At 38.9% G+C, this 27,924-nt stretch overlaps 1 protein-coding gene across 1 annotated transcript; it reads left to right on the top strand.

The window, feature by feature from the left end:
- The first annotated feature begins 7,956 nt into the window (after nucleotides 1–7,956).
- On the top strand, nucleotides 7,957–27,376 carry LOC136780383 (uncharacterized). The gene is made up of 10 exons (XM_066738696.1): nucleotides 7,957–7,984; nucleotides 11,743–13,194; nucleotides 13,512–13,701; nucleotides 19,989–20,161; nucleotides 20,619–20,681; nucleotides 20,776–20,903; nucleotides 22,095–22,466; nucleotides 23,966–24,309; nucleotides 24,402–24,668; nucleotides 25,031–27,376. Exons 2-10 carry the CDS (start codon nucleotides 11,749–11,751, stop codon nucleotides 25,477–25,479), a joined length of 3,432 nt encoding a protein of 1,143 aa, XP_066594793.1. The 5' UTR covers nucleotides 7,957–7,984; nucleotides 11,743–11,748; the 3' UTR covers nucleotides 25,480–27,376.
- The last annotated feature ends 548 nt before the right edge of the window (nucleotides 27,377–27,924 follow it).

Consider the following 27,924-nt stretch of genomic DNA (forward strand, 5'->3'; position numbering starts at 1 on the left):
TTCAGGCTAAATTATTAAAGGAGCAGATGAAATAACATTAGTATTTTAATTACTTACAATTTAATTGTATTGAGATATAGATTTTTAGAAGTCGATATATATTTATTATTAAATCATGTACATTTAACGAAACAACGCTTGAAAAGAGATACTATTTTTTAAATTAAGTTATTTATTTGGATATAATTTTACAGAATAGAACTTTAACAAAACTTTGGGAATATGAGTTTCATTTATCGTCACACACTATTAGATCTCTGATGCATAAGCATAGAAAAAAGGATTTATAATTTTATCAAAGTATCATATACATGTATACATGGAATTTTGAAATTAGACAAGGCAGGATATTTTTCGAGTGTTAGTAGTTAATTTTGAAGATTTTCGTGCAGCGTAGAAGTTTATTAGTATTCCCCCTGAAACGATAATGAAATGTATACAATGAAATTTAAAAGTTGAGTGGCGGTGAATGTATTTGAGATAGCAAAGCGGCAGTCAAAGGCAGAGCAGATGCTCGCTGGCTCTGTTGGAATATCTAAATAAATCCGCGCGCGTCGGTCACCCTTAAATCTCGTCGAATAAGTAATAACATCCGGCGAATCTTCCAACTAGGATCCTCATCCTCCCCTGTACTCTTTCTCTTTCTTATACCATTCTACGTCTCTGCAAGCTTCCTCTGCCTGCATAAGCGAGCAAGTCCGATTTCGACACTTTAATTGGCCAGAGAGAATTCCACAACGTGGACGCCTTCGCGGTATCACTTTACGAGAAAACTTTACGGATACACCTACTAACATCCGCGCAACACCGCGCTTTGTATTTTTCCACAATGGCAAACAAGGGAACGCGAAAGAAAATCTACTTTCGTTACAGCAGCCACAAAAATGTTTACCGAGTAAGCTCGACCACATCGAGAATTTACTCTATTTAAATAGATAATTTGTCAGGGAACGTGTTTCTAGTGGCAATTCTTCTGGATGAAGTAATAATATAGCACAAAGAGAATAGTTTGAAGCTAGCTATTCGTTTATTTCGGAAAGGAATGGTTAATCGTAATCGTGCCAAGTGGAAAAATGCTGGAAATGTAAAAAATTCTAATGAAGTTTTTCAAATCACAGTTTCAATTTGGCCAGGATTGTTATCTGCTCTTCCGACTGTCCTCGAGAAGGGGAAGAGAGTGGGGGAGATAGAGACGGGAAGAGAAAGAGGGAGAGAGAAGGCTTTCATTTTTCCTTTCATTTCTCTCCATGGTGCATTAATATACACCAGAGTCGCACTGCTGGTATTTTTACATAACATTAAGTTGTTGGCGCGTCTGGAAGTTGGCTTGGCTCGCGTTAGGTTCGGGTCACTAATGGGGGTTAATAAAATAAAACCCGCTTGATGAAACCGCCCTCACAGAGCTCCGAGAAACGAACGTAGCTCGAAAATCCCAGTCTAATTTTATTTTAACTCGAAAACTCCGATTTATTCCTGACCCGATTAGCAAAATTACGTACAAAAACCCATGCTGCGATCCAAGGCTTCCTAATTTACAGAAAAACAAAAAAAAAATAAGCGTCATGGACCTATCAATTAGAGTCAAATTTTTAGAACAAAGTGTAACGTGTTTATTTATGTGTCATTTAATTAACAACGCATTTCTAACCTGATTAATTAATACCCTCATTAAATATGATATTTATAACGAACATCTCCTATTAGAGAGAAAGCGAGAAAAAAATGAGTATCATGGAACTATTAATTAGAGTCGAATCGAATTCGTTGGACGCAGTGTAACGTGGATGTATGTGTCGTTTAATTAGCGACGCATATCAAGACGAATCGACGGCATTCCGAGCTACACAGAAAATATTTCGCGGCGTAACAAGAACTTAACATGCAGTACGTGTTAATTAAGTTCCTCGTTGTTAGTGCTTTATCGCGTTTTTAATAGAGCTCTCTGCCAGCTATCGGCCGAGCCCTCAGCAGGAATGAGTTCGAATGCAAATCACAACGTCTAATTGGAAAGTGAATTCGATTATAAACCACGATACGTGCGCCCCGTGCGTTTATTCATGAGTATATGACTGTTCGCAACAGCTGTTTCGATGCGCTATTGATATTCATTGGCCAGGAATCCAGGAGTGTTGAAAATGTACAAGTCTCGTCTCTGCAGTGGAATCTGGTAAAATGTCGATTACTTTCAATTACTGTGATGCAGCGTTGTATTGGCTGAATGGAGGCTGACAATGTGAAGATTTGAAGTAGAAAAAGGAGGAACGAATTAAGGGGGAGGGGAGTGGGGGTGGTAGGAAGAGAGAGAGAGAGAGGGGTAGCAATGGCACGCACCCCCAAATGACAGATGGTATTTTGGAGTATCGTGATCGCGGCTAGGATAGTTTGCTATATCGTGGAATATACAGCGGCAGAGCTGGACTGGCCTGCTGTATCGTCGACATGTCGATAGCAGACCTCACCGTGCGATACATCCACCGATATCCCCGTACTACCATGCCCTCCTGCCTATTCGCGGACCATCCCCTTCGCTCGACCGCTAAATGACCAAGCGAACCCACTCCACTCACTCACCCCATCCCCCCACCCTCTTCCCACCAACCCCACGGTGCTCAATTATTGATACTTATGTCTCCTCGTTCACTCCAACCTCGTCCCTTGCGCTTTCCTACCATTTTTCTTCCATTCTGTCCCTCTATCAATACACTTTATTCATTCCACTTACAAAATTAACAATCGTTCCAGAGTATTGAAGACAATTTCTGCCCATTTTCTTAATATTCAATATATATTTGCGCTGAATTTAAATAGCTGTGATTACTATTTCTATATATAGGGCTTTCCGCATAGCTTTATTGTAGCATGGTAAAAGAAACTTTGAGAACCACTGGTGGTCTTGGAACGAGCTCGATTAACCGTTTGTCCGGCCAGTGGAGAGCGAACGGTCAACGTTTTCCAAGCGACCTGCTCTCGGTCTATTAGATCTCTCCGGAAAAGCCCGATCCAAGTCCCGGAGGCGGACGACCAGATGTTTCTTTGCATCGAATTCTCGACAAATCCGACTGCAAGGAAACCGGGAGGGGAAAAACAAACGACCGATTGGCTGATTAAAAGTTTTCCACTTAATTCTGGCGACTTGAGCGTTTTGTTCCACTCAGCGTTGATTCTTGACTTGGAAAAACACGTCGTCCGGTGCTAAAAATAATCGTCTGTCTTTTAGAAAAATTTCACGACAGTGGATTTATTTGAAGCTGAAATCGAGAAGATGCGAAGAAGGATTTACTTGGTTGCTATTTTAATAGTGGTGGAGTGGAATGAAAATGAAAAGAAAGTTTTGAGATTGAACATTTTTTGATAAAAGTAGAGAATGTGTGGGAAAAGGAGAGATGAAGAGAGAGAGAGAGAGAGAAAAGGTTTGTATAAAGTGTTTGGGTGGGTATTGATGGGGTGAGGGGTGGCAGACGTAAGGGTGCGTTTACCTCTAAGTGTATTAGAGTCGCGTTTCGGGTCGTGGAAGAAACAGCGGGGCGGGAAGTGGGTGGATAAAGGGAGGGAGTAGATAGCAAGGGGTTAGGGGGTCGAAGGGTGCGAGAGGATAGTCCGAGGGCGCGCGTGTCCCTGTACCCCGCTAATGGCACCCTCGGGGTATTCCCGGAGAACCCTCTCGTATTTATTATTTAGCGAGAATGCCAGAGGAAGCGAGAAAGAACGAGCATTCCCATCCCCAACCTACTGTGCCATTCAATGGGGCCAAGTCTGCCTCTGTCTCTGTGCCTTGCTCAGCCACAAAGATTCATCCGCGAACATCGACTCTTGCCCTATTATAATAGACCGTTGGTCCAGTTCGACCAAAATACCTCCAGCTAATATCTCCACTGAAAAAATATCGAAGAAAAATACAGTAGAACACTTCGAAACTGTTACCAACACTCGTCACATCGTGTTTCGTATTTTTTTACAGTCATAAATAAAAATCTGCAAAGAAAATTTACTCTCGTTTCAGCAGTCGTAAAAATTCTTAATTGTCAAACTTATTCAGCGAGAAATGTGAGAGGATGTATTTTACTTTTAGTGACAAATTTCTTGGATTTATGAAATATTTAGAAAAAAAATTGAAGCTTCGATTATTACAGAGAAGAATATAGTTTACTGCAATTGATCTTAATATATTGCGATTTGAGAGGTATATACAGACTGTATATCTTTGCCTTTTCGAGACACCAAGATTCACCTGGGAAAATCGAACTCTTGGCCTATCTTAATATATACCATTGATTCAATTGGACTGACAAAATTTTGACTCAGCATCTCGACCAAAATCGGTGAGAAAGATTTAGACAGAAAAAAGCAGGAGAAAATTTCGAAACAATTGTCGCTCATGTCAGTTGGGAAAGTAGTTGCGAGCGCAATTTGCACGGCAGGAAAATGCATGCTTGGTTGGTAGCAGCTGCGGAACGTTATTGATACTACATTTCTCCCGATTTGACGAATAGCCGTACTGGACTAATGGTCCGAATACGAAGGCTGGGCCACCGCCGGCTTGTGACTCGCCGCCACCACTACCGTCGTTGCCACCGCGAAATTGTTGGCTCCGTCGTCGTAAAACTATAACCTGACCATAACTCTCCCATTACTCCTATGAGCGGAGAAGGCTTCGAAGAAAAACAACGAGAAATGAGAAAAAACCGAACCCCCGAGGGGCTAGAAAGGAAAACGCATTGCACTAAGCTTTGCCGGAGGTCAGAAAGGTCAAACTTAACATTCGACCAGCACGTGTGTCGATTGTCTCTACCATACGCTCTCGACTTTTCTCTGCATGAAAAACTCGAAGAAAAACGAAAGTTTACCCTCCAACTACTATTTTAAATTGTCTCGATTCCTACTAGTTTCTTCCCTTCATTTAAACATTTTTTACGGTTTTATAAGAATTTGGTAGTGCACGACCTCCTGTTAATCAACAGTTTATATGTTAGTTCTAAAAGAAGTTATGAACCGTATAGAATACTTTATTGCTTTCTAAGTTAAATTAGAAAGAGAAATCGAGATTGAGATACGGTTTCGAGTTTTTTTCTCTTCAAAATAATTACTGCGGATATTCATATTTCCAACAGATGTTTTCCTTACATGGAAAAATTGATTAAATTCATATAACTCAATTGACAAAATGAGGTATTTGAATCACTTTATGAACTTTATTCATTGATTCAGATCTAATTAATTTAACGGTGTAACTCAACGTTTTATGTACTATACACAATCAAATATAGTTTGTTTTAAATAAAACGTTCCCTGCACATACATAACAACCGCAATTAAGTTTCATTACATAAATGAACAGGAGAAAATTATTATTTATGTTACTGAATTAAATTCAATTAAAATTGTAAGTTTTAATTAAAAATATACATTGCTACTTTTAGAATATTTGAGAAGCAATTGCGGTGTTCGCGGCAGTTTATATAGCGGTGTTATAAAACGAACTGTAGTACTAGTAACGCCATCTCTCGTTAAGCGCTAAGAAGCCCATGCTCGATTTTAAATCGTCGGACTAGTGCTATTTAAGGCAATATAGTTGATTTAAATTGATAATTATTGTCAAGAAAATATAATACCTAATTTTAAAAATGTAATTCCTTTTTATTAATTTTATCATTTAATGATCATTATTATTAATCACAACGAACGCGATGCTTAATTTATTTATCTCTTCTCACTCAGAAATTCATTAGTTAAAAATTATAAAATCATCATTTCTTTCACTCTCTCTCTCTCTCTCTCTCTCTCCCTCCCTCTCCCTCCTAACAAATATAGTTTATTTATTTTCTATTAAATACATAAACATACAGAAAAAAAAAGAGAGAGAAAAGGAATAAAGAATGAACTATATAAATATTAAAATTGTGAAATTGCATTATGCATAGGCCGGCTCTTTTCTCCTTTTTGTATGGTATAATAATAGCTCCATTTTAAGTATTCCTGTAATTATATAACAATCAGCAGAAACTTCGAGCTTTCAATTACACTATACAGACCACTCTTATATAAAAAGTTTTCTTTATTTCTTGTGGTTTATAAACATAGAAATATACAAGTACCTATGTCAATTTACAAAAAAGCAAATACAATAGTTATAACTCTCACATAAATTAAATGTAGAATGTAAAATATAATTAGTTTTATTTAGGGTAAGCAGATTTTCATGGAATAAAATCTTTGGTTCAGAAACTTTTGTTATTTAAAACACCAAGTCTTTTCTTATCCTCAAAATAAATTTGCGAGGATCAACGAGATTACTATATTTAGTTCATAGCCGTGTCCTCTTTGGTTCTCACAAATCCTGCACAGATTTCACTTATTCTACTTTTTACTGAAGCAGATAATAATTTATATTCTCAACAACCTTTAAGAGGTACAATTAAAACAATAATAGACTGTTTCAAACTTTACCTTAATGAGTTTACCAATAATGGAAGAATGAAAATTAATAGAGATCTGTGCTTAAAATACAAGCAGGTCTGACTGAATTTTTACGATACCGACAAAGAGAGAGATTAAAACTCGTTATCATCAAAAGAATTTATCAATAAACTGCAGTAATTCTATCTCCCTTCCTCTCTCACACGTTGAATTCGGTCGGTAACTAACGCTTGGCACAAAATATTGAAATAGCCCTTTAAATAAAACCTAGAAATTTCGAATATTCTAGATACAAAATGTTAAATAATTATTTTCTCAAAACTATAATATTAAAAATGAAAAAATTTCGAAAATGGAAAAAGAAGGAAAGTGTAGAATCTGCAATACCAACAGAGTTTTGGGACTCATGGTGAAAGGAGAAGAAGAGAGTGGGTGGCCTGACACCGGTGGAGAAAAAGCGAAACGATTAAAGGACGAGGAGTCACAGGGAGGGAAGGTGAGGAGGTAAGGCAAGTGTTGGTAGATTGTGGAGGGGATAAGATGCCTTAGGCCCGTTCAGGCCCGTCGACGGCAAGTGTGTCGGGGCCCTTGGGCCCCTCGTGCGTGCGCGCGCGCCCTCGACACTACGGAGGGAGCGGGAGGTAAAGGCACATTCCAAGCTAGAACGGTTGCCAGCAAAGGTAGACTGTACCGCAGTCTCTCACGATATCGCGTTCGGTTCTGTACTCCTTTCTTCATCTTTCTCTTCTTCTTCTACTTTCTCATCCTCCTTCCGCTCCTCCATACATCCTCAGCATTCTGATCGCTTTGCTTGCCTGCAAACATTCACATTTACCAGCAACCAGAATCTTCCCAGCAATTCTTATCCTCTTCTTTCACCTCTTGGACGAATTACATCGTATATCACAGTCCTCCTAAAACTTTAATTACACAAAACGATACAAATATTCATACTAAATAATTCATTGCTTTAAGACCAAATTTAATCCCTTGCAAATATACCGCAATTGCAAGAAATCGTAAGTGTTACAGACTTGCATATATATATATATATAGTCTCCAGTTCATGGCATTCCCATCTCAGCCGTATTGTGCTAAATCTGATTCGTGCCATTGGAATCCCAAAGTGAAGAAAATACAGATCGTGTGATTTACATGTGTTCATGGATAAGAGGCTGATGAATCGAAAGTTTTCCTCGAAGCTGATATTGCACAGATTGCGTGTGTTCGGGTTTCGGTAATTTAAGAGTTTTTGGGTAAGCATTGACACAAAGCAATTGGAAGACGTGAAGTGGTGAGTTTAAGATGCAGAGAGCAGGCCAAAAGCGGCACGTCTTTGTAACTAACTTCAGCTGCGTCAATTGAGGATGTGCACGTGCATGTTGGGTCGTGTTCTAGTAAGAAACAAGAGGAGTCTGCTGCTGCTGCTGTTGCTGTTCCTGATGCTTCAAACCGAATTTCTGGCAGTCTGAAGTTTCCCAGTCGGGCATGCGGAAGAAGCGTTATAAGCTCGAAGAGACAGTGATCTACAAGGATCCAGTCGGTTATTCAGATAGTAAAATTTGAATAGGTGAGTGTTTATTCTCAAAAACTTGTAAAATCTTCTAAAAAAATCCCGATATTAACGACCGAGAAAGTGGGAGGAGCGCACTGAAATCTTAAATCTCCGCAGTATCCTCTCACAAAGCGTCCTAAATTACTGGAATAATCGAAGGGAACATCGTACATCAGTACATAATTATTGTATAACCAAAGAAACTCGTTAGGGTTCACGTCGATTTTTTGAAAAAATGAAGTTTTTTTCTGACAATTCGATGAATAAAACAACAAGATTCGCCGAGTACTTGCATCGTTCATGTGTGTACGTAAATGGAAAAAAAGCTTTCGTATTTTGTTCCAAACACGACGTAAATTTCCAGCATCTCCCCCCCCCCCCTTCTCTGAAGACATCCTAAATTACTCAAATATTCAAATGGAGCTGCTTGTTCAGGATTCAATGACCAATCGACAACATTCGACTGGCCCCTCGGATCCTCGTACTTAGGTCGTAGGAGAATGTTGGTATTTTGTTCGAAGCTTGACACAAGCGGGAAGTCTGCATGTTACCGATTGAAGTTGAAACAACGGAGGCACAGCGCGGCATGGGAACGTTAAGAGCGGATCGTTTCTTAAAGGTCAACACTTCACTCACGATTTCGAGGCTATGCACCGTTGAGAAAAATGGGGCTTGGCGTAACGGATAAATTTCATGCACTTCCTCCGCCCTACCTGGACTTTTGGACGCGAGCAAGTACCTTGGATCTCGCAGCGGCTTCTCGTAACGCAATTGTAAATGATGCAAGTTTTTTTAACCGTGACATTGATCGAGCGACGATGCAAAGCCTTGCCGGTAATTGGATAAAGCTGAAGTACTCGTGGAACGGAAAAACTTTCTCAGTACACTCCGCAACTACGGGAATTAACTCGAGTTTTAATAGAAACATTATACCTGCCTCCTTTTCCATGCAGCTTACTTCTTAAATCCATTTCTCCAAATCGTTGAATTTCACTCGCCCGGAGTCTCTTAAACCACACCGCTGTATTTATCCGCGGGGCAAAACTGACGCTCGCAAAGCGGGGGACAGAGAATAATAATAATGATAATAATATCATAGGAATTCATTTATTCGACTTTCATCTCGTGTCTTCCCACGATGCTTCGTGATAGTTTTTCGCCCTGCATCGAGTAAAAAAAAAAGGCAGTTGGTTAGCGATCTCGTCCTTTCGCTTTCCAATGACCCTGCGCGTTGTTCGTTCTATACCTGTTTCTGTGAATTCCAAGAAAATTTTCGTCCCCGTTTAACTGCGATTTAAATGGGTCCGTTTAGTATACCTGCGCCCTTTTCCCAAGCATTTTCTGTCAAAGGAGTAATTAACGAACCTCTTACTTTCGCTCATTCAACTGCGAGATTCGGATCTTAATGGAGGTGAATTCCGCTCTATTTCATTGTACCGTAATTAAGTACTGTGTGACAATTACACGTGTCAATGGTATTCGGAAAAAGTCTCTTTAACGTTCAACGTTGTTCGAGTCTATTTAATAAATAAATTACCTTGCTTCGATTAATAAAACCGGGGAGGATGCGGTTTTAGCGAGATTGGAAAGTGATGTTCATTGATAAAAAGTTGAAAGGTACGGCTTGTAAGAAAGGCCAACCATGTAGACGACTTTCCAAGCATGGAAGTTATCGTCGGATCATCAGTGGTTCTTCGGAATCGGGGTAATTTTGCAGTCCCGTAGACGGAACCTACCTCTTTCTTTTCTTCCATGCACAAACTCGCTTTCATCGAAAAACGAACACGATACGTTCAAACAACCAATTTTAATTACGACACTATAAGAGACTCTACATTCGTTCTCTTCTTCACATTTATTTTCTTCATTTTTTCTTTACTCACAACGACAATTTTGTTCAAAGATTTTGTTCGTTTATACCTGCTTAATTTTTATATGTACATACATGGTAAGGTATTTAGTACACCTTATGGAGTATGGAAACATATGTACAATAAATTCTTCTCTCATTAACTAAAAAGATGTGAATATTTTTCAAAGATCCTTCTCGAGAATTCTTTTTGTTTGCATTCAATGAAATTTTGTGCAAAAAATTCATGCACTTGGAGTTACACAAATAAGTGAATTTTTACACTCTATATATACCTCTAGAGAGCGTCGTAAGTAAATCACTCTATACAATAGTGGAGGGGGTAAAAGAAACTGAGAGATCATAAAATGCAGAACTGCAATAATTAGGCCGTGAAGGAAATGTAATAGGAACGGAGAGATGTTCATTGATAAAAAGTCGATCGGTTTTCTAGAAATGGGAGGTATATACCTGAAAGGCGACTTGGGAAGTTCTTTGAACGTTCCGGAGGAATCTGGGCAGCTTCCTGAGAGGTGCGAGGTATATATCGTCTAAATGTAATCCACGTGCCGAGAAGTATTTTGATTTTTAAATCTAACAAGAAAATGTTCGATTCGAGAAAAAACTGAGTCACTTAAGAGGCAGTATTGCCAGTTGCCATCAGTGCCATCGACATCGAACTTGACCATGGCCTTCGGACACGCTTTGTGCGAGTGTAACGAGATACGAGGAATGCCAACGCTCGAGAATCGCAACAGCTCGTACCTTATAGACCATCGCCTCTCAAACCGATCTCTCACTAACTAGCCACACGTCTTCTTTGATACGCTTCTTCCCCTCTTCTCCCCTCCCCCTAACACATCAATCCACTTTAATGTTCACCAAACATCGCTTTCCTAACCTAATATTAGAATTCAAACTCTCAAAGAATTTCTAAATTCACTAACCAAGCCTCTCCTCTTATACATATACACATTTCTGCATATTTTAATCATTACTCAGGAATTTATTTAGAATTCAGAAATTTTTTGTTTTTGATAAAAGTAAAGAAATATCTGATCCAGAATACAGTCCATTTCTTTCTCGTTAAGAGATTCGTATAACAGTCGTGGTTTGTTTAGGTTTCTTATTAGCGAGCAAAGAACTAACGGCGCGAACGGTAATAGCCTGCGGACTCGCTTCCCCACATCCGACACTCTAATGTGAAATAGTATTGAACGATTTTACAGTTACACCTTAACTAGGAATTTATTGAGTTACTTCTTTAAACTTTTACCAACAGAACTCGTTACGTCTTTTATGCGGTCATCGAGGAAGCCATAAAAAGTATCTCGGTTGATCTCGATTAGTTTACAAGCTTTGCGAAATGTGAGGAGGGATAGGGTAAAGGAACTGAATCATTGATAGTAGCGTGAAAATAACGTGTAAACTGCAAGAGGACCAGAAAGCGGTCTGAATTTTATATCCCGCTCATTCTCGCCTATTATGATTGGATGACTCCCGCTGTTCCGTAATCTCGAACAATTTATCGAGCACGCAACGAGTCGAGGGCATCGGGAATAGTTTGCTCTCGTGCAGAAATCCATCGCGACACACTCGTGAAACCACCTTGGATCGATAGCCTGTAAACTCGCTGGCCAGGATTCATTAATAATTCCAAAATAATCCTATTCGGCTCCCCGCAAGTGTTAATGGCACGCACGCTCATTACCAACCTCTTCCCCTCAAGGTCAATAGAATTCCATCGCGATACAAACGGATAACTAGGTAGAACCGGATATTTAGCATCTTTTTACGATTACATAAAGATTTAAAGACTTCTAACGAATTGCAGTAACAAGTATTTTAATTGGTTATAGAAATATTCATTATGTAAACAATTTTACAAGTAATAAAAATAAGAGTGATGATGGCTTTTGTTTAGGGAAGAATGGCAGATCCACAGATGAGCAATGATCTGGACGTGTCAGAGAATCAAGTGCATTCCTGTCAGTGCTCGGCAATGAGCGGTGGTGTGGAGTTTACACGAGTACCGAGAGAGAGGAGCGACAGGGGTATAGGAAGCATGAGAATATCCAGCAGCCAAGATCTTCCGAGGGGTTTAGAGGGTCTTCAAAATGCGTTCGAGCCGATTCGTAGGTTGGATAGTCCGTCCATTCAGCAGGATTGTCAGCAAATCAGCTTGGACACTGGTAGGAGTATCGATATGCTGGAGCATCAAGGAAGTCTGTCCTTAAGTCCTAGATCGAGCGACAGTCAAAGCTCGATGTTACCCAAACACAGCCATAATATCTCCTGTAATCCAAGAGGAATGGATATCTCGAGGAGTTTGGCTTTCGAAGCTGCCAGACGAGTTCAGGAATCAGCCAGCCATAAGGACAACCAGCATATTGTAAGGTCGAGCCCTAGTCCCCTTTTAGAATCCAGCAATGCACTCTTAGAGAAAACTCCTGTTGACCTGGAACATCAAATGGACGATCGCCCCAATCTGTCCCAGAAACAATCATGCAGGGAGAAAATCAAAAACAAACCTACGCTCAATCCCTATCAACATCATCACGAACCAACATCAGCGAGTGAGAAGAACGTCCATGCACATTATCATTTGGATTCACACGTTTACACTCACAAACATATGGACGATTATCGCAGTAGCTCCAATTTGGACAACAGAGACGGGATAATGAGCTATCAACATCAGCGACAACACACTCATCATCATCATGCTAACTTGGTATCTGGAGGTGGGCATCATCATGGTTCAAGCTCGGTCCATCAATCGCACGGTTCCCAAATTAACAGCTTGAACCATTACAACGCGATACCAACGAATTCTTCAGGACGATGTTCTCCATCGAACCATCATCATCACCTGGGAAGCGGAATAAATCTTAGCCACCACCAGGCTTCAGGTTTCGTTGAACATCATGGAGGATCTAGCGCTTTGAGCGGAGCGTCTTCCAATTCGAGTATGATGAATCATGGAGGATCACCAGCTGTCCATAGACACGGAACGAACTCGAATAGCCTATCGACCACGCCGTTGGTTGGGCATCATCACCATGGCAGCTCGTCCGGTAGTGTCACCGGTCATTCCAGCGTCAATCATCATCACGGAAGTTCCGGTATTTCATGCGAGTCCTCATCGTCGAACGCAAGGACCCACAGTAGACTGGATCACGTGCACGATCATCATCATCATCTTCTTCAAACGGTACATCCTCTGCATTCCAATCATTCAGATAACAGACGGGCTCCTTCCAGTATGGAACACCATGCACATCACCACGGACACATTCATACTCTTGGTCATTCTCATCCCCAGACCAACGAAACCAAAATCACCAACTCCCTTATGGGAGTCGACGCCATTCAGGTAAAGGCTCTTTTCTGAATAGAAATTTTTCTTAACTCGGTAGTCGAAAAAAGCGAATCTTATCGACATTTCTATCCGTTTTACACCCCACGATATTCGAGTTAAGCCAGCGATCATTAATCATCACGAGGCCACTGGCTTTTTCTTGATAACATATGCAGACTCTCGACCGTGAAAAATGTATCTTATTGCAGGGTTTAGAAATTGTGTATTGCAGTTTGTAAGGGTCAGTTGCGAATGTAATTATGAATGTTACGTTTAAGGGGATCACTTTTGAAAGGTATGAAATGTGATACGATTGAATTTTGTGCACTTAGGTATCGTCCCCTTCAAAAAGCAAGTGTCAGTGTCACGTGGTACAGCAAAACGCTGGAAGTAAAAGAGGTCCGGAGGGCGATAGTAGCGGGGTTGGCGAAGTGACATCAAGAACGCATCAGCCTCCTGCACTTCCACCGAGGCCACCCCCAAGGCCCACCAGATCCTACGAAACGACAGCTGCCAATCAATGTAAGTGACTTTATTATCGAAATCTCAAAATTTCATTCTACCTAATTCGTACCCTCCGAGCTTTATCTCTCGAAAATTCTTCCATAGACTGAATATAGTTTTAAAAAATATACGTCTGAACCAACGACTTCATAATTCTCATACTCATTCATCAAAGCAGTCTTTCAACCTAAATTACTATTGAAATGTAAATGACTGTGCAAATGACAGTACTTGCTGGACATCTGCCCCTTGGTTCCAAGTTTCTTTCACTTGAAACGTTTTCACATAGTCGACTGAATATTTTTCTCTGCTGCTTTCGAATTCTCGAAAGTCCATATCTTTATCGAGTCAATTATTTCTTTAGTCCACCTTTTAAATGAAAAATTGTGTTTTCAAAGTCTTACTCGAAGAGGGTCGAGTAGAGAAAGTTTCGGTTATTATGGAAACTGAAGCAAAGCACGATCAATATGCATGCAAGTGATGTAACACATGTTGAGATACAATGGCATGCAGGTTGTATTCTGCTGGCTCGATCCGGAAACAAAAGAAACCGCAGAATATCTGGAAGGGACTTTTAGCCAACAGCTGGCTCCACCCTTGGTAGTTCTCAGGCTCCATTTGAATCGCGAGCCAATGCTGCACTTCCTCGGTACTCTTATCAGCGACTCAACAGCTTTATCGACGATGCCAACCCTTCTTACTCTTATTCGCCAAGGGTTGAGTCTCTCAATAACCGCAACGAGTCGCTAAAATCGTGTTCCCGTATCGATCACTCTGTCTAATGAAAAAAATTACAAACCTATACAAAACTCTCGATTCATACAGATTCCTAAAGACCAGTTCCCCTAAAAAACCTTGACACTAGTAACACCTTAAAAATAACAAATGTCACGAATCATTAAACAAAATATATTAAAGAAAAATATGAGACGTGTTATCAAAACCATCAACAATTAAGATTGACAAAAGGGTTGCTACAGTGCCATATGCGAGAGAGGGTGCAAAGGAATGGTTGTCTAGAGGGGAGTAGAGCATAATAGAATGTGAACTGGTGTAATAAGCTTATCAGGAAGGCACAGCTTTATCGACTCGAGTGAATGGCTAATCTTTGGCGATTCCGGGAATTTCGGTTTGCGGCCGTGGCGAGTCGCTGGGGTAGTCGGTGTATATCGACCAGTTGTCGCACGCACCAACCGAGAGGAGGTCCGAGGGTTCGTAATTCGTATGCTGTGCCGAGGGGATGTTTGACTCTGACTGCCTGCCAGCTACGGAAGGCAGCAGTCAGCGCGGCCAACGAACCTCCACGTTCATCTCGCGTCTCCTTCACGCTCGACGCCCCACGACGCGACACGACACGACACGACACGAAACTCTTCGCCAAGCGAGACACGTGGCCGTCTCAACTATCACTCGCGCCGTTTTCGTCACCTCGCTCAACCCTCCACGATTACCGTAAAAACTACTCGAAACTACCACCTGTGGGACACCAACTTTGCTCGTGGATCCTCGCTGGCTTCCGGTCCAATGTGACCCATCGAAAAATCACACGCTCGTCGACTTGAAAAATCAAACGCAACCTCCACGAAGACCTCGTCCCACCACCGATGCTACTCCAAAAGTTCGAGAGTGACAAACGGAACGTTCGATTCTCATTTTAACGCGAGCTTTTGTTAAAACCCTGCTACACCAAGGATATAGTTACAGTTGATTGAGCCGCGTGATTGAACGGAAGTTGATTGGATGGAGTTTATGGATCCATTAAGTGGCTCTCTGGGATGAGAATTATCGAGTTTACGATAATCGACGTGTAATCGTGCACCTGAGACACTTTGAGGATAACGTTGGTGGGTGCTGAATTAACCTGGGGATAATATTTCCTAGCGAGGCAAACTGGTGGTTAACCGAAGCTGATTTTAACGGATAATAACGGTGGACTGTGATAGTGGCTGACAAGTGTATCGAGGATGGAAATTTATGAATGCTGAAGAGAGACAGATGTCGATATCAAAATCTTTTAACGGATTTCTCTAACGCTCCTAAAGCGAACAATATACGAGTTTATATACGTTTTATTGCCAAGGGAACTGTAACTGCATTTCTACAATGGGCCATTTATCTTTCACCTTAAACCATTTTTAACTCGGATCGATCGAACGCTAAATTAAACATTGTCGCAACGTGGTCCGCGCCAAAGTTTTGAATATTTTAATTCTTTGATTAAAGCGCTCGTTTTGACGATTTTTCGTACTATCGTCATAAATAATGTTAGACTGGAATAGCTGATGTTTCGAGATAGTTTATCAGTTATGTAAACTTCGTTGCAGTTTCCTCTTTCTCGTCACGACAAAATCTCCAGTATCTCGCAAACCGTATATTACATATAGCACACCTTATGTACACGTTTAGTGAGTTTTAGTTAAAAGTAAAGTTTAATATAGAAATAAAACTTTTCATGATCTCGACCTTTGAACTCCGTGAGATTTTAGACCTTGATATTTTCTTTTTCTTTTCGCAACAAATAATAATAACTTGAGAGGAATATTGATCGGATAGTGGAAGGTGTTACAGCGATTACTATAACACATATCAGTATGGAAGAGTGATGAAGAACGACCTTTCGAAGATAGTGAGACACAAAGAGTAAAGAACGCGTTGGCTTCTGTTATGGACAGTAAAAATATTGCGAGCTTTGGCCGATCAGCCTTTTGCAAGAAATTGGCGGTGAAAATACGTGTCGAGGGTATCCACGTGAGTAAAAGCACGTGTTGTTGGAAAATAAAGCAGGGAGAATTGATAGCGAGTGAAACAATGCTCGAGAGAAAGGAGTAATGGTCGAGTGAGAGAAATGATTGTGAAGAGAGTCGACCTTGAAGAATCGCATTCTCGCTGGTAGACGGAAGATGGATGGGTACCCAGTGCTCCAGATAGTGCGATGTCGATTGGGGACAGAGATGGAGATGGATACCTCGGCTTATCCGTTTACAATGGCGACCCACTCGCATTCCCATCTGCCTCACTCGACCAACCACGTGCACTTCCCGAGATCTCATTATTCGCATCCCTGTGGTATGCCGATTAACCCTTCATGCTAATATATCAAATGCTTTCACTCTCCCTCTGCCCCTAATATCCTCTCCTCGTTAAACTTCCCTTTACTGATTCAGTAATTAATAAATATTTTGCAACATCAACCAGTTTAATGCACTTGTTTATAAATACTTTAAGATACAAGGTAAAATCGTATTAGTCTCGTGCTCTTTTTCAATAATTATTACTGATTCTATTCGGTTGTCAATAAAACACTCGAATGAAGTCTCATTCTTCGATAGAAAGTGAAATTGAAACTGATAAGTTTAAGTACTTTTTTATAGCTTTTTTGTAGTATTTTTATGAAAAGAGTATAATGAGTTATTGAATGGAATTGGTCGGTGTGACTATGGTATATGGGAGACGTAATATTATATTCGAATGGATAGGGAAGTAGAGCGGACTGGTTGCTAAAGAAACGGAGAAAATGGGTCGAGAGGAGCGTGGTCAATCGAGAGATTAGGGTAGTTTTAACGGGAAGAATTGTATTCGCTATCGGATCGATAATCACGAGGTCGATTTTGACCGATGCCTAGAAAGCCTTCCAACTTCCCCAGTTCCGATGTGCCTCGTCGTATACTATCAGTTACTTTGTACATAAATAAATCTATACATCTCTGTATATACGTATACGGTTTCCTCTCCAAATATATCCCCATCTTCTATTCCATCCCAGTTTTCATACTTCTCCAACAATACCACGAAATGTCGTTTCTTATATTTTCAGACTTGCGTTTTCCTTTCATATATACGCGAGTAGTTTACTTATTATAAAATAGTAAAAGTACAGTTTGTCAAACAATAATAATTATTAACGATAATTTTATATAAGATATAAATTTTATTTTTCAAGTAATATCATTCGTAAAGTTTATACAGAAAATGGACATTTACCATTTTCAAATAAAACGATTCATACAATATTACGACTACTCTTACACCTTTAAATTGTGAATTTTCTGTTTCACAAGGATTACTCGTACTAGTCTGAAATTCGAATGCATGAACATCGTATAGTACGCTTTTCTGGATTATCCTCAATACGTTCGGAGTGTTAATACGGTAGGAACTATCGGAATTCAATACTTTTATAATGGAAAGGAAAACGGGCAGTGGAAAGCGACGTTCATCTAAATTGATAAAGTCTCGTTGGATTGACAAGAAAATACGTGAACCAAAAACGTTCGAGTTCTTTTGGGAATTGAATGGAAGGTTTGGTCCAATAAATAAAGCTTTCATGTTTCTCGTATAGAAAGGGAGGACTTTCTTGCGATTAAACGGTAGTTTTAGGGGTTAGAATTGTTGGGGTGGGTGTAAAAATTGGACTTTTTTTCAGGCATAGAATATCATAGTGGGAGCAGGTATACGGGCAAGGCATAGATGAATCGAATTCTCCTTCGTAGAAATCGTCAGGTAGTTGGCAGCCAATTCCGTGGCTAACGTAAGACTCGTTGGAAGAAAGCCGAAGAAAGACTAGAAATAGTTGCATCTTTGACAAAGAAGAGATTTTCGTGTAAAAATCTCGAAGCGTGAACCATGGGGGCTCCAAGAGGGTCAAGGTACAAAGAGCTTGTCACAGAGGGGATTCATCCGTCCTGTAAGAATTTCCATTCTTCGAAACTTCACAATAAACCGGTGGCTTTCAATAGCCGATCAAAATGAGGCAAAAGTCACGCCAAAACTTTTTTGCTCGCACGTATAAACTCTTCCAAAAGATCCACCATGCACCGCTGAAAATAGGCTCGACACTAAATTATTTCTAAACCGACCATACAACCACCTGCTATTTTCCCAAAATTCAGGGAAAATGTTTCCTAACGATTCTAAAATTAAACTTGTTTTCTTGTTCGAACATCGAAGTGGAACAGTTATTTAAATTCACTCTGAATTATTTATCGGTTAATATTAAGATAAAGTGGATATATACATGGTAAGAGATTTACAAAAATGAAAGGGATTAAAATGAATTATTCAACACGATTTTCATCTCGATTATCCTTTGACTGACCAGTGCCCTCTTGACCCTGTAATATTGTTTCCATTAACAATATAGGCTCGATTGAAAAAGTTGAGCTTGTGCAAGCTTGCATAAGAAACTCGTTATATTGTCCTCAGGGCGATGCACTATATTGACGACTTTGTCGTTTGGTATTCATTAACGGTATTTTCAATATATCGTGTAGAATTGAATTGCGAGCGCATTGATAGCGAAACTCTGAGACTTCGATGACAGGGTATTAAAGAGCATAAATACGACATACATCAGAAAACGAAATATAAATTCAACCGCAGTTTCCCACTTTGCATGTATACTAGCGTTTCATGAAAAATGAAAAGGGATTCCCAATACTTCAGACGAAACTGCTGCATTTACCTCATCAGTACATCTAAATGCTCTCTAAGACTCGAGGGTATTATCAATTTTCACACACACACACACACACACACACATTACCACTCATTTACAGTTTTAATTACACATTTTCTTGAATAGCCTACTCCTTTTTATTCTATACCATCCATTTATCGAACAACTGCTACTTACTATTTAGTTTTATATAAGCTTTTAACGCAAGTGGGCTAACGATAGAATCACGTTGCAAATGGTATTTTGATGTAGGAAAAAGAGTGTTTTCCACGCTTGAATTGGTTACGTTGCAAATTCTTTGAAACTTTCTTTCTTCGTGAAAAGAATCGTTGCCGAGTGTTTGATGGCTTTAATCAAGCTAATATTTTTAGAGTTTAAATTTAGGTTCTTGAAAATGGAAGTATTGGTAAGGATGCAAGCTACGGATAACGAACTATCACTATGATACGAGGAATTTCGCTTGAGGCACGTTTCTCATTTTGCCAGATCGCTGCTGTGAGTCTCTCATGCAAGGACCATCGTTATCCTTCGAATAGACTAGACAGCACTCCAAACTCTGCTTCCTCTTTAAAATATGCATTTTGAGTTTTATTTTACCTATTTACATATTAACTATATCAAATAAATTATACTATTCCTAGACAGAATCCTATACTATTTTAATATTCCAGTCATAACAAATTTACCAAGTATAATCAAGGAGGAGAAAACGAACTTCAACGTAGATCTTAATTTCAGCTGATACCAAAGAGCCGTAAAGTTATTTATTTTGCTTTGGTTCTCTAATTGGTTTAAATTGCAGCATTGTTGGAGACAGATGTTTTAATGTTACCAAATTGATTATTTTCAGGTCACACTGGTGATGGTGGTTGTTGTAAGAAATACGTGGTGCTTTGTTGCCTTTGCGGAGGCCTCAGTGCTTCGGTTGGAAGTCTTTTTCTGGCTGTCCATGCAGTTCTCTCAGCTCACACTGCCAGTTTGGCACTATTCGAAACCGTCCCATCTTATATCCCTGGAATCATGGTGAGTCATCAAACAAACAATAATCAATCACTAATTTCTTGTAATCACCATCAGAGTAGAAGCATATGACCTGATTTTACATCAGCCTTTACAAGCCAAGACCAAAATTGAGTCTAAATAACAATTATTATTATCAATAATTTAATTAAAAATAAAACTTATAATTTTTTAAATGAGTCTCTCGTAAAACCTGTGAGATATGTTGTTGATGGAAAATTTGACGATATAATATTACAAGTTGTATACCAGCGAATCGCTGAACAGCTTGCATAATGCACACGAATAAATTTAGTGTACTCCGAGTGATTTTAGTCAGAGTAGATAGCATTAGAGATTCGTAACTTGTGCATTTGCGAAGCTCTCCGGCTGATTAGCTCGAGCGCTAGAGTGGATAAGCCGGCGAGAAATTGGTGTGAGTTGCAGCTCTAACTAAATGTTAATTTCTCTGGCAATTCAGTTAATCTTGATGGGACTCTTCACGATGTTACTGGCAAGGCGGAAGCACAGATACGGAATTTTGGTGAGTTTATCGTAACTTTTTGCTGCTCCTCCTCGTCTCCTCTTTCTCTGCTGCCGACAGTTCGGTTATTAAAGCTAAGTTTACACTTTTGCAGATGAAGGTCTGTGGATCCGTGGGTGTGGTGTGTGCACTTGTGTGCGTGCTCGTCACAGTTACCACGACGGTTATACACATGTCCAGGCTCCAAGGACTTCGAGAATGCGTCTACACGAAAATAGCGAGGTACGTATAATGGGTCGTTTTCCAATGAAATGTTCACTCGCATAAAACATCCACGTGACGAATAGTAGGTCCTTTCAAATTTTGATTTTCCCCACTGTCAAAACTTGCTCTACAATTTTCAACGATATACAATTTGCATGATTCGAGACTGAGGATAATTAGCGCCTCGTAATTTAAATACTAATATAGCGGTAATTTTTTAATAAAAACTCAACGATGGTGAATTTGCTGCAGGAAAATTCTCATTTGACGCAGCTGCATCGTTGGCGACAAATTAAAGTTGCCCCCGCAAAGTGATTTACTCAAACGTCATTTAATGTTAAACCCTCTAACTGTACTAAATTGTTAATCCCTTTCTCGATGGTCATCAAGTGTATATAGTACTATACTAAAAATTGTTATAACTCAACCCTCCAGCGAATATTCTAACTTTGGTGCAGGGAAATCAACATTTTTAACAACCCCATTTTAATTGATCTTGACTCGTGCTTGCTCAACGAGTCCTCATCATCGGCTTAACGACTCTTCGTGGAATAAATAATCTGGGGTTATAAAAAAAATGTCACGCTGCAAGTAACGTGAGCCGTAGTTTAAAGTGACAATATCCGACATCTATTACATATATAAATTTAAAGCGTGGTACAGTCAGCGTCTTATTTTATGGACCGCAAAAATAAAACAGCAGCCTCGCTTCGTTGTGTGTCGCTCGATAAAGACTCACGGTAACCCGTCCACGGTATAAAAATACAATTTCCTTCAAACCTCGCTGATCTCGTAAATTACCTTTGCACCGCAATATTCCTACTTGATTAAAAGCGTCGCGTATAAAATCCATCTCATTAGCGAAGCTCGTTAATCAATGCTGCGGTCTTGGATGAAATATTAATCGCGATGAATCTAGTATATTGCCTCGCTTATCATAGGCTGAAAAATGTCTAGTAAATCAAAATCTGTAGCTGATGAAAATGTGATAATATTGGCTGAGAAAAGGGGTTGAAAGAGTGATATACTATATAGTATGAAAAATATATATATATAAGGACCTAAAGAATTCGATAAATTTGATAGACGTTTTATCGATGCGATAGGGGACATGAAAGAGTGGGAGAGGGGGAGTGGAGGTTGAAGTATTTTTAGGGCTGTGTTAAATATTGAAGGGTTTTAGAAAATAAGAGAGATTATTGTTGGTAGGTCTTGCACGTGTTACGGGGCGCCACCGGGTAAGGGAGATCCTGGTGTGTTGTTCGAAGGAACGCCACACTGCGAGGCCGTGCACGGTGCTTTGTACGCCTGTTTACGGGCTTTATTCGGAGTTTCCGTAGCGGGTATTCTAGCTTGCATCTTCTCCTGTATGCTCGTTTACCAGCTGCTCAGCCACGAGAAGAAAAAGATGTACTGGGAACAGCTGGAGCTTAGGTGTCGTTCGTTATACGGCCAGGGGGCTGCAGTTGGGGCTACCACAGCATCCTGTGGATGCTGCAACGACTGCGGGGGCGCCAGCCCTTGGTGGGCACAGACACCCGGCAACTTATATACTCCGAATCCAGATTTAGCACCCTCAAGGTACGTTAGTCAACATTTCATTTCTTACTCAATTTAATGTTTCCTTATTTTTATTTTCAAGCTTTTAATCCGTATTTCAATCCTCCTTGGATCACTCATCATCCTCAACTATCCATCAAAATTTCACAATTTTCATCCCTTATACATTGATTTCCCGCATTTCCTCTATCGCTAAAAATACTGTTTTCATAATGTAATAGAAGGTCATTGACCTGCTTATCGGATTCTATTTCAGCTAGCCCACTGTATATTCGGTTATCGCACAGTTATCGAAATTCAACGCTTTCGTTTCATGTATTGAACGGTTAATAGAATGCCAGACGCGTTAATCATTTCACGATTAGTAAACTTGATAATGCTTGGTGTTGGCTTCGTGATCGATATTGTTTGAAACATGTGTGTGGAATAATCTTTGATAATTATATTCAAACTTGTGAGACGTTTTTTTTTCTTCTGCATGGTTTATTGTATTATTTTTGTCATCAGTTTATTTATTTTTATATATTTTTACAAAGTCAATCAAATTGTGACATAATTATCGATAGCCAATTTGTCCTCTGCTGTAAGAGTCAAACAATAGGGTCAAATAGATTTAACAGTTTATAGTTTGGCGTTTGCTATATTGCCTTGTCCTATATTTTCAGGCTGTCGAGTATTATTTAAGTTTTCCACTACGAGTAAACAACTTATTAACCAAAGCACACGAGTAAACGACGAATGAACGAAACTTGCAATGCGATAGAATTTGCAGTACGAGAATTTTCTTTAGTCGAAATTCGATGTAAATCCGTCGAATACCGTTAAATTGGTAGCAATTCCTCGGTGCCACGAGCAAGCATCGTCGTGTAGGTTTAATCTGCAAATACATGGCTTTAATTAGAGCAGCATTCCGTAACGTAAAAGCGAATTTCCTCCATTCGAAAATATATTATAATAGCTTTGAAGCTTTAGCTTTTACTGCTTTTACGGTGAAACACGAGCCCTTGGTAAAAACATGATTGTTTACCTATGCAGCCCACTTTAAAGAATACCGACTTAATTAAGAATACCAATCTCCCTGTTTTATTGCACACAGGGAAAATCACGATTATATCCAGCTGATAGCACCCCCTCCCCCTCTTTCTCCCTCTCTCTTGTGGAGATTTAAACATTTAGCTGAAATTCAAGAGAAACTTGTAGTCAATTATGTTAACGCTGCTTTAATTTGACATTATGATTAGTAATGCAAGCCTATAAACAGCGCTTTTATTATAAGTTTTTTAATTGGAAATTTTATACACGAATACAGTTAATTCTGTACATGAATAGCTTACCCTAAATTGGAATACTCTAACTACATTTTACAAATTCTTGGGCTTCTATCGAATGTGAAAAATTAGTTAGGTTAATAAAAATCCTTTACGCTATTTTAAATAATTTTTAATTAAATACATGAGACTGTAAAAAAATAACCTATTTAATAAATTTAAATAAATTAAAAAATTGTCGTTTTGTTACAGAAGATGGCGATTGCCTTGGTCAAGATCACGTGGTCCAGCTCCCAGTCCAGATTCGAATTACGGATTCCATACTCAAGCGAGACAGGCAGAAACTGTCGCGGATAGCGGGGCAGGTCCTTACAGCGTTCTCAATTCGCAAACGACCGGTCCATACTCGGTACTGAATACTCAAAATAATCCATACACGCCAAGCAACGTATCTTACAGTGTTCTCGAGGCACCGGTACCACTGTGGGGCCCTCCACCTCCTTACAGCGACCCCAACAGTCCTGCTAGACGACCTCAACCAGTCGAACCTAGGCCAAGAATCGCCAAAAGAATGGAAAACTATGAATCTAACGAAGGTAAAGCTAATTTAAATTTAATATGTAGCGATTCAGATCCAAAGGGTTTTCTAAGCTTATCATTTACACGTGAATTAAAAACTTTACAGCAGAACATAGACCCAGACCCACTAAGAGACCATCGGATAACTACGAAAATGCGGAAGAAATATCAAACAGCACAGATCCCGAAGGAGGAAATGATGGCACGATTAAAAGCAGACGTGCTAGGAAACCCTTGAAAGGCGTAGAAAACGGTGCGTTTCAGCAAGAAGCCAATTCAGCTTCGAAACAATCCGAAAGCGAATTGTATTTCGGCGATGTATCTTCCTGTTGTGGTCCGGAAAGCAGCTTTTACGATCTGGCTGTGGACAAGGAAGGTAAATTTAAAATAAAACTCGAATAATCTCCCTTAGTTTATAGGAAGATATAAAGGAAAATCATGGCATTTTTACATTTGAAAGTTTTTCTAAATATAAAGATTATAGAATAACCTGATCTCGATGTGATTTAAATACATTGGAAACTATACAATTATTTTAATTGTGTTATATCTAATATTAAAATCAGATTTTCTTTTAATATAAAAACTGAATATGATCAAAGTACGATTTTTATACAGTTGTATTGAGGTATATGCATGGATACAAATTGTTTATCATGTTATTAATTACCATAGTACATTCGTTATTTTTTATGTGTTGGTATTCAATTATTTTTTATTAACGTATTTGAATTATAGGCGGAGATCACGCGGAAGGAGTGGAATATTTAACGAATCGTGTGAGCAAGCGTCAATTATCGAAAAGGTCGAGACTTCCTCTTCCGTTACCAAAGGAAGGGGTGGCTAGCGTGCCTTCGGATAGTTACGCCAACGGCGAAGAGCCACGAAGTGCAAGAGGACCATTTTTGGCTCCTGATGCCCAGTACGAAGTGATACAACAGAGACAGTACGCTTATTACACGCCGAAGGAGAGTGCAGAAGAGCTTCAGGAAGGACCAACGACTTCCAACTATTTCAGGGAAGAAGAGCAACCGGAACGTCCTAGGGATTACAGGGACCGGAGCATTCAAGAAGAAGAAACTCCTCAAATGCAATGCTGCTTGAGCGACTCGACCACTTTGGATTCCGGTTGGCAGAGTGGTGAACAGCAGCAATCGGACGACAGCACTCGACCTGTAAATGTATGATTAGTGGAGTTTCAAGACTTGTAAGCACTTGTACTAAATTCATCCTCTGCGCAAAGTGCTGAAATGTAATCCTTACAGTCCAAGAAAACTGCGTTGAACTTATCTACTTGTTCCATTTTCGTAAAATGTTTAAAGACTACTGATACGAATTCATTGTTATATAAGACTGTAAACATTGGCGAAATTATTTGTATTAGATACTCTCATCTATTAAAGAATTACTGTTATTTAGACATTTGTAAAAAACGACGATATTCCTAGTAATGTAGAAAAGATTCATATTTATTTTGTATATGATTCTTTGATTTAGATTGACGCCTGTTGATTTCAAGATTTAGCTTACTTTCATTTGGATAAGTATTGTTTGATAAGTAGTTGTATTGTTGGATAATAATTCAGGTGGATTTTTAATTATTATGACTGCAGTTATGTAGTAGGCATATGTGTTATATGTAGTGAGTAATTATTCAAGTGATGTGATCTGTGGTAAATAAGTGATTTGCACGGATGATCTAAAATTAATTTAAGAAACAGTACAGTCATTGTTAAACATATATATACTAGCTAGCTTGGTAATTACACAAATAAGCTAAAATAGATGTAAATGAGAATAGTTCTCTCGTAAAAGCGTGATTAGTGAGAACTAAAGTCTGAATAGAAAGCAAAGGAATACAGTAAACTCTCGCAGAGGAAGTTAAACTAGCAAGTGATGTATTTTTGTTATGTAAACTGCTAATTGTTAATAATTATTAGTTATTCCGTGAAAAGAAAATAATTGTTCGCATAAAAAGAATGGTTTTTATTACATAGTTAAATTAAGAAGCAAGGATGAAAAACCTTTTTGAAGAATTGAATAATCACCATACTTCAATTACAAACAGGATTTTCTTCTGCAAACAGTATACATTAGAAGCGTCCATGTAAAGAACCGTGCTATATTCTTGCCAATAATTTTATACTCGTTAGCTGCAACAGATTAATAATTACTGAAAATGCCAGTGATTAAGGGAAATTATTTAAACTTATAGCTGTTAAATAATGTCAAATTTCATATGCTTCGATGTTCATTATTATATCATATAATATACAGTATAACTAATGTACGTTGGTAAATACTTTGTTCCTTGAAAACAATGTGATTATAAAGAGTCTAATTGCGATTTCATTAAAATGTACTTTGAATGCGCATTTTCTCTGTTAAGTGAAAATGGAAAATTCTCATAAGGTGCGAATATACGAGAAATGTACACTTATTGAGACTTATTTCGACAAATATTTCCATTGTGTTTTGAAATATGTGACTTCTCTTTAATTGACATGAGATAAACAAACTGATTGTTTAACATAGCCAAAAGACCCAGTGTCTGGTACACAATACAGCGAAATACTTCGATGTATTGAAACGTACAGCTATATTTACGAGTACACTGGGTTAACTCTCACAATAAGTGTAATAAAATTATATCTCGTATATTTCCTCATTTACCGTTTGAGTTTTGTTCAGAACTCACATGTTTGCAACGATCGTCCAAGTTAATTAATCTGTCGAATGTACTTTTTTCAATTTCGACCTGCTTTTAGATTTACAATCAGATGGACCAAGGACAATACGAAAAGAGAAAGACTTGTCAGCTTAACGTTGGATATTGTCGATTTATCTATCCCTGTTATCGATCCTTCGATATGTAAAATAGAAACAAGATTCATATTTTATAATCCGAGAAATGGCTCGCTTAAGAATATGGTTTAACGTTGATTAACCAGTATAAAGTGTACCTTAAAGTGAGCAGCATCCTCTAGCGATTTCGATGCATTTATCGATAATGTATAATTATATACTATATTATATAGATAGACGAAGCTTGGTTTTATAAGAAATGCAAAAGAATCGCACGAAGATGGCAAACCCTAAACATAAAATAAAGTGGAGTAATGCACTTTTCAAATCACGTCTATTTATTTGTAACATAGAACCCTTGCCCTTTTGATATTCTGAACCATAATTGCAATATTCTACTGTTGCATGAATAGTAGTTAACGAGAATAATTTACGTAACTTTTACTGCAGAGTCTGGAATAATAATTTATACTGAAAGTTGTTCATTACATTACTATGAGCTTTATTACGCTTTTATACATTTATTTAGAAGCCAGCTCTCACGGTTAATTATGCGAAGGAGTAACAATCCGGTAGATCATGACTCTTACTCTCTTTTCTTATATAGAACTTGCGTAAGAAGCATTGAGAGCCAGCATGCACAATATAATAGCAGATATAAATGTCTATCACCAGTTTTAACAGACTTGATATATGTCATAACAGCAAGCCCGTGTATCTATAGTTGTTATTGTTAAGGAATCTCTTACAGGACTTGGACGCATGGTTGGTTAATATCAGATTATTCGTGATTTCACAATGATCCGTCTAACCGTTGAACTTACACT

Source organism: Prorops nasuta, unplaced genomic scaffold, assembly GCF_024137725.1.
Source record: "Prorops nasuta isolate Cenicafe-Biocafe unplaced genomic scaffold, Cenicafe_Pnas_1.2 PNAS00019, whole genome shotgun sequence".
Classification (NCBI taxonomy): domain Eukaryota; kingdom Metazoa; phylum Arthropoda; class Insecta; order Hymenoptera; family Bethylidae; genus Prorops; species Prorops nasuta.